This window comes from Typopeltis vanoorti, chromosome 12, assembly GCF_054136105.1.
Source record: "Typopeltis vanoorti isolate ZY-2024b chromosome 12, IOZ_Tvanoo_1.0, whole genome shotgun sequence".
NCBI classification, from domain to species: domain Eukaryota; kingdom Metazoa; phylum Arthropoda; class Arachnida; order Uropygi; family Thelyphonidae; genus Typopeltis; species Typopeltis vanoorti.
In genome coordinates this window covers 134939292-134951422 of record NC_143560.1, presented here as the reverse complement: position 1 = coordinate 134951422, position 12131 = coordinate 134939292, and the positions used below count along the sequence as shown (strand labels likewise).

The 12131-nt window shown below is 36.1% G+C and overlaps 1 protein-coding gene across 4 annotated transcripts in view; it reads left to right on the top strand.

Annotated features, from left to right (window-relative positions):
• DNAlig4 (DNA ligase 4) overlaps window positions 1-12131 on the top strand; it is a 588281-nt gene that overhangs the window by 347613 nt on the left and 228537 nt on the right. For all 4 annotated transcript variants that reach the window (XM_090401217.1, XM_090401216.1, XM_090401218.1 and 1 more), the window contains one exon: window positions 1529-1728. In XM_090401217.1, coding sequence (XP_090257343.1) covers window positions 1529-1728 — 200 coding nt within the window. The remainder of the gene's footprint in view (window positions 1-1528; window positions 1729-12131) is intronic.

Sequence of the window (12131 nt, the reverse complement as noted above, 5' to 3'; positions counted from 1 at the left end):
GAATCAGTGAAACCATTTCATCTCCCTTATTTCTGATACGTCTGGTATTTGTAAACAAACACAATAACTCATTTTTAGGTCTATAACCAGTCCTATCCAAGCCACTTGTTGGTTGTGATTTCTCCACTACACCTGCCCAGTCATCTTTATTGCCACTTATCACATATATCTGCTCAATCTCAACTTCCCCACCCACATTGCAATATACTCCATCTTAATACACACATTCACTGCCACTTTCAACAACCAGTCTCACTGTCCACCCGTTCTTCCCCTGTTTCCCTGTTCCTCTTGCATTCCCATTCTCTCTTCATCTCTCGCACTACTACTGTTTTCACTGCCAAGCACTTCTATCTCTTCAGTTCCACTCTCCTCATTTTACATCTCTTGCTTCTGATCTCTTGCACGAATCACACACTGTATTTCCATCTAGCGACACTTTCTCCAGTGCACTCACTTCAAAGCCATTCAAATGCAACCCATCACACCTGTATAATTCCATTATTTCCTCAAACATGACATATGTCCACAAACTGTACTCCCTTCTCTTTATACAGCTCTGCTAACATACCCTTCATGAATTTGGCTCTCCATCTCAACTCATCATTTTCACACCTTGGCAACATGCTGACAACTTTTCCTACTACACTGTTATCGTTCACTCTTCTCAATAACCTGCTGATATTCACCCTCACATTCTCCTTATGTCCCCACAACCGCTACAAACTCTCTTGCTCGTTTCTTCAGCTATCAGCTAACGTCTTTTATTTCCGTATTGGCAGTAGGGGAAGCCGTTTTAGCCCTATCTAACTTTTGGAGACTGAGCGGGCAGTTCAATCTCCAGTGGTACCCAATCAGAGATAGCTGGCCCAAGGCTCTCACTAATTAAGCAGCACAGTGAAGAGAGACTGCTCAACAGGTGCCTCCATCTCGTGGTCCCTAACCCAGTATATTTAATGTCTGAAATAGTGTAGGTTCTATGGTCAATTTTCTTGAATTTACTGGACGAAAAACCTGAGTTTCCAGGAGAAAAAACCTGCTTTTCCGTGCCAGAGATCAACTAACTCAGGAACCAGTCAAAAAAAGGCTTAGAAAAATTTCCTGTATTCGCCGACTAGATTCAAAACCAAGAAGTCTTCCTTCATGCTGTCAAGCAGCGTTGTGAACAAACTCCACATCCACTGAGCTACACAGGCTCACTTGCTCGTTTCTTACTCATGTCCAATGCCTGAATTATCCTATTCATTCTCCCTCCTAGATAGCAGACTTTATGGACTTTTTCATTAACTAATCCTCTAACTATGGAATCTCCATACACTGCTAGTAATAATAATTAGTAGTATAACTAGTAATAACAATGTTTGATTTTTATATTTATATTTTAATATAAATATATTATATATTTTATATTATTTTATATTATTAAATATAAAATATTTTTATATTTTATATTTATGTTCACATTTATTTCATCTCATTTCATTTTTCTTATTTTTTATATAATTATTATTATTTTTTTTTATTACAGAAGAAAAAACATTAAAATTTTATTCTTTTACGAAAGTTGGATCAGGATATTCTTTGAAGCATCTTTATGAACTTCTAAGCAAATTAAAAGATCATTGGCAGATATATGATAAAAAAAATCCTCCATTAAATATTGATGTTGAATTTGGCAATGAGAAACCCGATGTTTGGATTGAGCCTTCAAAATCTCAGATTGTTCAGGTAGTTAATCAAAAGAAAACAATAACTTCTAATCCCATTAAATTTTACTATATATTGATTTTCAATTTTGTGATCTGTCTTGAATTAACAAATTAATTCAGAACAAGATACCATGTAAATCTTACTTAATAAGAAAGATATTCTTGTTTACTCCTTTATCCAAGTGTGAGCTAACAAAGTTGCATTTTAAATATCTTCACAAATAGGCTACTTGTATATAAAGGTTGTTATCCACATGCATAAACTTGTATCTCTCCAAAGAGCAAATTTCTGACCTAGCTAGAGTCACATTGCAACTCACATCTAATCCCAGGCTTTCTGAAGTAAACACAAACCACTCCTGAAAAATCATTTCAAAAGTAATTGCAAACAATTCCTGAAGCCTATCCTGTTTGATGTTATCAGAAACTACCAAATTTATTGCATATCAGGAAGAGTTGATGCTTTTCTTATTTTTTAATCTTATTTCTTATTTTCCTTATTCAAATTTTCTTATTTCTTAATTGGGAACATCATCCACATTGCACACGGTTAAAACAAAAGTGTTAGCTCTAATTGACTTGGAGCAAGAAAAAGCTTTTGATAGAGTAAAACACAAATAGTTGTTCGAATTTCCTGAAAGTAATTTGAATTTTATATTGATATTTCATTATTTAAGTAGTCCATCTAACAGAGGTTTGTGCCAACCAAGCCAGTAAATCTGGTTGCACAAACATCTGTTAGAAATGTTTTCCAGCATGTTGGCTGTGGGGTCTGATTTCTGTCTGGATTGTATGCTAGTGAATGTTTCTGATGGCATGTGAATGCTATTGTCTAGTGTTGAAACCATCAACTTGTTTACTGAAGTGTAAAAATGACATGAAAAAAAAATTCTCTAGAGCAGGGTTCCAGATTATTTAACTCTTTGACCTTCTACAGTACTATAGTACTATCATGTTGGAAGTTTAATGGAATATTGATAGCACTAAGAAAGGATTAAAAACAAATTTTAATGCTTCCAATATTTTGATCAATCACTGAGACATTTTCAGGGAGTACAAATAACACTTGTAATACATATACACAAAGATAACACCATACTCATAAATTTCCAAAATTTGGGAAACAATAATCATCAAAGTTCCCAATTTACATCATAGGCCTGCCTACAAACACCCATAGAGAGTGTTTGTAGGTACATTAAACTTTGTGTGTAGGTTACAAGTGGTATTTGTACTTCCTGAAGGTGTTTCAGTGACTGAGACAAAATATTAAAAGCATAAAGATTATTTTTTAATCCTTTCTTAGTGCTGTCAATACTCCATTAAACTTCCAACATGATGTCCTCCTAGTACTAAAGCATTAATCAGATGTTATTGTTATGTGCCATCCAATCATTCTTGTCTCTTGGTGAGCTTGTGAACAAAGGCTCTCCATCCCACTCGGCTCCTTGTCCTTTCTTTCAGCAGTAAGTTCAAGTTGGTAAGTTCTTTTATGTTATCCATCCAACTCTTTTGCAGTCTTCCTCTTCTTCTCATTCCCTCAATCTTTCCCCAACATAACTGCCTTTTCTAATGATTCATCAGCTTGCATAATATGACCAAAGTACATCAACTTCTTTTCTTTTAAGCTTACACGGTGATCCGAATGCATTTTTGAAAATTATGGAGACAACTACTGTGTTTGAATAAAAACTTTAGTTTAATATAACTTAAATCTACATTTGACGTTTCGACCTTTATGTCAAGGTCATCTTCTGGAGCATACAACTATACACAGAAAACAAGCTACACTACAATCAAACTGGTTTGTTAAAGATACTGATCAACCGCTGCAACAATTGTTGGCCTGACCTCTGGTGAAAAAAAAAATATATATATACATTAATGCTAGAGTCCTATTATTAGTGTTACCTGTTGGTTGTAGAAATATATTGGGCATACCAACAAGTCTCTATCTATATACATATATTAACATCATGATTACACTTGTACATTCCAGCCAGTTGGTATGGAATGGTTTCTTATGCTAGCTGAAGATTGGCTAGAGTCCTGACTTATGCTGGATCTTATATATTAGGTAGGCTGAATTTGTCCATCCAGATCTTTGGAATTTTCATGCCATCTTTGTTGTTGATATTTGGGTGGTTTATCAGGATTTTGCAGGCTTCCTAAAATTTCCTTTCATACCAGGTTTTTGTGTGGTATAAAGAGCAGGTGCTTTCCAGTTGATTTGGTGTAAGGTGTTGAGCGCATGGTCGGAGAGGCCTGCTTCACCATAATGGTTATATTTAATGTGTTCTTTCTTGCATATAGGGATTGTCCATCCTGTTTCACCAATGTACGGTAAGTTACAGGTGCAGCGGATGCAATAGACTCTAAGATGTGCTAATGGGAGGAGAGGATCCTTAGAGGAGTTGAATATGGTTTTAAGTTTAGTGGGTGGTTTAAAGGTGGCATTGAGGTTATAATGTTGTAGGATTCTGTTGATTTTTTTCTGATAACCCTTTGATGTATGGGATGGCTATGGTTTTACTGTAATCTAGATTCGTTTTTGTTGTTGTTTTATAGAGTATTTTATTAATAGTATTTTTGTTATAGCCATTATTTATGAATGTGTCGCTGATGATTTTTAGTTCTTGTTTCAGTGTGTGTCGGTTTTCGGTAGACCACGAAGGATAGACTGCCTGAAGGAAGATGTGTGACTAGTGTGTCTAGGAATGGGAGCAAATTTTGATTTTCGATTTCTATAGTGAATTGTATGTGTTCGTGTTGTTTGTTCAGGTGGCTAAGGAATGTGTTTAGCATTTGTCGCCCGTGCGGCCAGATCGCGAACATGTCGTCAACGTATCTAAGCCAGATGGTCGGTCTTAGCATGGTAGAATCAAGAGCCCTTTACTCAAAGGTTTCCATGTAGAAGTTAGCGATTGGGGGAGATAGCGGTGAGCCCATGGCTGTACCTTCTTTCTGTAGGTAAAATTGGTTTTGCCACACGAAGTAACCAGACTGTAGTATGTGGGCAAAGAGGGCCGTAATGTCGGGTGGAAATTTGTTCTGTAGTAGGAGAATTGTGTCATTGATGGGGACATTAGTGAAAAGGGCAGAAACATCGAAACTGACTAGTAAGTCATCTTTGTCGATTGTTATGTTTTTAATTTTGTTTATAAAGTGTTGTGTGTTTTTTATGTAGGAGGGGGAATGACCTACCAACTCCTTGAGTGGATTGGTCAGTATCTTTAACAAACCTGTTTGATTGTAGTGTAGCTTGTTTTCTGTGTATAATTGTATGCTCCAGCAGATGACCTTCACATAAAGGTTGAAACGTCGAATGTAGATTTTAGTTATATTAAACTAAAGTTTTTATTCAAACACGGTAGTCGCCTCCAAAATTTTCAAAAATACATCAACTTCTGTTTAGCGATCATTGCCTCCAAGGAGCATTCTGTCTAAATATTCTCGAAATCCTTCTTTTTGGTCATTCTTGCAGTCCATGGGATTCTCAATAGTCTCCTCCACACCATAATTCAAGCTAATCAATTGACTTTTTGTCTGTCTTCTTGATAATTCAGCTTTCACATCCATACATCACTACTGGAAATACCATTGCTTTGACAATTCTAACTTTAGTGGCCTTATTCATGCCTCTATCTTTCATAATTAGAATATCAATCAGATATTATATATATATATATATATATATAAAAAAGGTTTAATGACTGTTACCGAGAGATAAAAAGATGACAAGATATATTTAAAAAAGATACTACTAGTTTACTAGTTTCGTTACATGAACATCCTCAGGTATCACAATCAAAGAAGTATATAAAAAATTACAGAGACTTAAAATTGTACTAACAGAACAAGTATAAAAAGACAGTAGCGTGTTTGAAAAAAATGCAAGTATGAGTTCCAAACAAACGAATACTACGCGCTGTCGCGAGTGTGCCAGTACTGAACAGAAGCAACGTGTGCATCAGAGAGATTGTAACTCAGGCTGTTGTTGATATGAGAGGAATCTAGAGAAATTTCTCTAGATTCAACAATCTTTCTTTCGAGTTCATCGTAGCACACGTGGATGTTAGAAGTTTGAGTCCAGTTTACAATGCACTGGCGGCCTTCGTCTGAGTTAGCTGAAAAGAGAACATGGCTGGAGAGAGCGCTAGCTCTAGTCCTGTTATAGAGGAGATATCTCTACGATGTTCATCCAAACGTAGAAGAATGGATTTAGCAGTCTGTCCATAGTATGGGTTTCCGCAATCACACAAAATCTTGTACACTCCTGGAAACTGAGTAGGAAGATGTTTCTGTTTATGTTTGCTAAGTAATGAACGAAGTTTTGGAAGCGTAGTGAAGCACGCTTTGAAGTTAAATTTCTTGAGAATCATGGCCAGTTTTGGTGAAAGAGAGCTGATGTAAGGCAAGGAGATGAAGGCTCTTGGGGAAGAGGGATCTTCAGAAGTAGTTGAGTGCCTGGGAAAAAGAAATTTGTCAATTTTCTTTGGAGAGAAACCATTGTTAATAAACGTTTTTTTAAGAAAACGGAGTTCGTTTTCAATTTCTGTTTCTTCTGTAAGTAATGATTTGGCTCGGTGAGCTAAAGTGGAAATAATACTACATTTTTGTGGGGGATAATGATGGGAGGAAGCATGAAGGTATCTGTCAGTATGAGTAGGCTTTAGAAATCTTCCTCCCATCATTATCCCCCACAAAAATGTAGTATTATTTCCACTTTAGCTCACGAGCCAAATCATTACTTACAGAAGAAACAGAAATTGAAAATGAACTCCGTTTTCTTAAAAAAACGTTTATTAACAATGGTTTCTCTCCAAAGAAAATTGACAAATTTCTTTCCCCCAGGCACTCAACTACTTCTGAAGATCCCTCTTCCCCAAGAGCCTTCATCTCCTTGCCTTACATCAGCTCTCTTTCACCAAAACTGGCCATGATTCTCAAGAAATTTAACTTCAAAACGTGCTTCACTACGATTCCAAAACTTCATTCATTACTTAGCAAACATAAACAGAAACATCTTCCTACTCAGTTTCCAGGAGTGTACAAGATTTTGTGTGATTGCGGAAACCCATACTATGGACAGACTGCTAAATCCATTCTTCTACGTTTGGATGAACATCGTAGAGATATCTCCTCTATAACAGGACTAGAGCTAGCGCTCTCTCCAGCCATGTTCTCTTTTCAGCTAACTCAGACGAAGGCCGCCAGTGCATTGTAAACTGGACTCAAACTTCTAACATCCACGTGTGCTACGATGAACTCGAAAGAAAGATTGTTGAATCTAGAGAAATTTCTCTAGATTCCTCTCATATCAACAACAGCCTGAGTTACAATCTCTCTGATGCACACGTTGCTTCTGTTCAGTACTGGCGCACTCGCGACAGCGCGTAGTATTCGTTTGTTTGGAACTCATACTTGCATTTTTTTCAAACACGCTACTGTCTTTTTATACTTGTTCTGTTAGTACAATTTTAAGTCTCTGTAATTTTTTATATACTTCTTTGATTGTGATACCTGAGGATGTTCATGTAACGAAACTAGTAAACTAGTAGTATCTTTTTTAAATATATCTTGTCATCTTTTTATCTCTCGGTAACAGTCATTAAACTTTTTTATAATATTCCAACCGAGTAAAAATGAATTTTGAAAATATCTACTTTCCTGATGACGAGGAATTAAATTCACTGGTCAAAGAATATCAGAAAAATGTCAGAGCGATTGGATTATACATCAACAGACTTGTATTTCTAAAAAGATGTAAGTGTAATTCTATTATTCCACGCTTCCTTAATTTTAAAGAATTGATTAAAACCATTAGAGCCGAAAGAATTTATAGGAGAGCAAAACTAGATCTTTTATCGGAACGCATTTGTTGTACCAAACGTTGTCTTGCTGCTTATTTTTCTAAGAAGACCTATCACGAAACACGTTTTTCTCATTCTCTAGACAGTTCATCTTGGAACCATTTAAAAGAAATTAGCACTCTTAAAGCTTCTAAAATACAGAATTTAAATAAAATAAAACTCATTAGAAAATATGATTCTCTTAAATATAATCAGGATAGCAAAACTTCTCATTTTGACTCTACCTATCTAAAAAAAGTTGTCATCAATAAGTCTTCCCATCAATTATCTTCGGCAGAAGAAAGCATACTTGCTAAAGGTCTCAACTTTGTCACTGCTCCTATATCCATCCCTAGAGAACATCTCTTAACAAAGATAGAAAAGGCAGCTTCTTTATTACCAAACAAGGAAGCTAACCTCCTCCGTATGGAAGCAATTTTCTCTATAAATAAAGCTAGACCTCCACCTGACAACATTTCTTACTGTGAAAGAAAAGCTATCAAGTCCTTGAAAGATAATAGTAACATAGTTATCCTTCCGGCAGACAAAGGGAATGCAACTGTCATCTTAAACAAGTCTGATTACCATAATAAAATCTTGGAACTTTTAAATAGTGATACCTACTCAGAAATTGCTAATGACCCTACGATGGAACTACACAATAGAACTAATAATTTATTAAAAACCACCTTAGAGTTACAAAGAAACATTCGGCTTTCTCTTAGGTCACTTCATCCCTTGATACCTCGACTGCATGGTGTCCCCCCAAGATTCACAAAAATAACTGCCCACTCAGACCTATAGTTGAGGGCATACACTCTCCCACTTATAATCTCTCCAAATATCTAGCGAGTTTTCTAAGAAATCTTTCTGGAATTTCCTCTTCACATATTAAAAACTCTGCAGATTTTGTTTCTAAAATCAAGGACATCAAACTTAAAAAAACAGATTTAATGGCCAGTTTTGATATTGTTTCTCTCTTTACAAATGTACCTGCTCAAGAAGTCCTCGATCTTCTCAAGAACAAATTATCAAAAAAACTCTTTGCTCTTCTCTCCCATTGCATAAAGTCAGGATACTTCAAATATAACAAGATTTACTTACAAAACTCAGGTCAGGCTATGGGCAGCCCACTCTCTCCAATTCTTGCTGATATATTTCTCAACGATTTTGAAGAAAAAGCTATTAACTCCTTTCACTTTAAACCAAAAGTCTGGTACCGCTATATTGATGATATTTTCCTCATCTGGGAAGATGGTGTCAATAACCTCTATTTATTTTTAGACCACCTAAACAAGTGCCATGAAAAAATCTCTTTCACCTTCGAACTGGAATCAGATGACTGCCTTCCCTTTTTAGACCTCAAACTTACCAGATGTGCTGAGAGCATTAAAATCTCAATTTTTAGAAAGCCTACTCATACTGACAGATACCTTCATGCTTCCTCCCATCATTATCCCCCACAAAAATGTGGTATTATTTCCACTTTAGCTCACCGAGCCAAATCATTACTTACAGAAGAAACAGAAATTGAAAACGAACTCCGTTTTCTTAAAAAAACGTTTATTAACAATGGTTTCTCTCCAAAGAAAATTGACAAATTTCTTTCCCCCAGGCACTCAACTACTTCTGAAGATCCCTCTTCCCCAAGAGCCTTCATCTCCTTGCCTTACATCAGCTCTCTTTCACCAAAACTGGCCAAGATTCTCAAGAAATTTAACTTCAAAACGTGCTTCACTACGCTTCCAAAACTTCGTTCATTACTTATCAAACATAAACAGAAACATCTTCCTACTCAGTTTCCAGGAGTGTACAAGATTTTGTGTGATTACGGAAAGCCATACTATGGACAGACTGCTAAATCCATCCTTCTACATTTGGATGAACACCGTAGAGATATCTCCTATAACAGGACTAGAGCTAGCGCTCTCTCTAGCCACGTTCTCTTTTCAGCTAATTCAGACGAAGGCCGCCAGCACATTGTAAACTGGACTCAAACTTTTAACATCCATGTGTGCTACGATGAACTCGAAAGAAAGATTGTTGAATCTAGAGAAATTTCTCTAGATTCCTCTCATATCAACAACAGCCTGAGTTACAATCTCTCTGATGCACACGTTGCTTCTGTTCAGTACTGGCGCACTCGCGACAGCGCGTAGTATTCGTTTGTTTGGAACTCATACTTGCATTTTTTTCAAACACGCTACTGTCTTTTTATACTTGTTCTGTTAGTACAATTTTAAGTCTGTAATTTTTTATATACTTCTTTGATTGTGATACCTGAGGATGTTCATGTAACGAAACTAGTAAACTAGTAGTATCTTTTTTAAATATATCTTGTCATCTTTTTATCTCTCAGTAACAGTCATTAAACCTTTTTTATAATATTCCAACCAAGTAAAAATGAATTTTGAAAAAAAAAATATATATATGAAATATATAGAATATATATTAAATCAGATAGCATTTTCTTTTTGCAATTAGCAAAATTGAAGCAAAACATATATTCTGCCTCAGATGTTTAGAATATATATATATTTTCTATAGGACAACTAGAATTATGGAACATACATACCTGGTGGACCCATCGAATAATGTGATTGTCATACTAACCTTAATATTGTTCTACTACTTTTTTAATATCAATCCCCCTATCCATCTATTACAGAAACTGTAAGCACATTGGTGCTGTATATAGACAAGCAACTGCACTTGCAATCAGATGCATTCATAATCATTCATAATCAGGACTACTGTATATTACCCATACCAATCAGATAATGTGCAGAATATGTAAATGCCTCTTTCTTGGCACACTAATTATTATCCAATACTCACCAAGATATAATCATCATCCACTAATCACAAAACAGAAAAAAACCCTCATATGGGAAACAACACAGCATATCCTCAAACTGTGAAAGAGTGTTATCTAACTGGTTTGTGAGGACTGTAGTGGAAAGTTTTCCTGCTTGCTTGCAACATATATTATACTTATACTTAAATTACATTCTTGTTTTAATACTGTACTGAAGCCTTAGCATAAAGTAACTTTACGACTAGTCTAGTTGTATGTAGAGGCTGTTGACTTTGCATGTTGCCTTAGTATCATAATGCTTTTGTATTATGGGAAGTCACTTTTCAAACATTGAAGTTTTGACCTTTATTGAGGTGTCATTCAGCAGAAGACAGACTCAAGATGAAATCAATGCTCATTTCATATATTTTCCATATACAAATAGCAAAAAGTTTTTATCACCTTATTATTAATGAAATGTGCATTGAATTTGCTGCTCCCAAGAACATCGTGATTCTCAGAACTCCAGAACCTACCTACTACAATATGGCAGGACTTCCCAGTGTACTTAACATAGTAATACTCCAAAATAGAGTGCACCAATACCACATAAGTATGATGGACAACTTAACTCTGAACCATAACCCTGTTTTACACCAGCTGGGCTCAGAACACAAAAATATCCCTGAACACTTCCCAACCATCACCTAGTCAAAACTTAGGACTGCTCTGCATGAATCCATTGACCCAGTTTTGAAACATTGACTTTAAAGAAAAAATTGACAACTCAGTTTTGTACTTGAAAAACAACTGCCTTAACAGTTGCCACCACTAATATATCATGCAAACCCTGATCAGCTCTTGAATGAGATTAAAAGCCTTGTGAAAAGAATAGAGCTGGTTGCCAATACCACAGAACACAGGTCCCAGAACACCAACAAGCACCTAATAGGACTATGAATGGTGTTCAATATGTTCTCAGAAACTATCAAAATCAACAATGGGATATGAAACTTCAGTCCTTAAACAGAGGACAGACTTACTTGAAAAATGACGAAATCTGTTTGCACAGACCTTGAACTCCTTGCACCAATGCACAGTGAATGTGGTCTGGTTTACCATGACACACAAAAAAAAAAAGCTGAAGCTATTGCCAACAGTCTAGAGAAACAGCATAGTCCAAACTACAACCGTGTGGATCTAGACTTTATCAGTAAAGTACTACAAAAACCCTATCCAACTGTTATCCCCCTGTTGAAGTTCATGAAATCGTAAACAATTTAGAAATAGAAAAGCACCAGGTTCAGATCGGATCTCCAACAAAGTCATCAAATGCTTGCCACACAAGACCATAATGCACATTGTTGCTATTATAATGCAGTATTAAGATTTAATTCTTCCCACCATAATCCTGAAACCCAGGAAAAGCACAACTTTCCTGTAAGCCGTCACGCAATCAGCCTGCTCTCTTACCTAGAAAAATTAGCTGAAAGGGTAATAGTAACAAGACTGCAGAAAGTCTTGAATGAATTAATTCTCATCCGCAATGAGCAATGCAGATTCTGGAAGCACCATGCCACTGAATAGCAAGTTCTTAGAGTCATGGAGAACATCAGCATAGGATACAACTGGAAGCAGTCATCTTAGCTATTGCCAAAGTATTTGACAAAATATGGCACAATGGGCTTTTCGTAATCCTGGAAACCAAATTCCCACTAGAACTGGTCCAGCCCACCAAATCCTATCTCAGTGATTGCAATGGAATGTAAAATC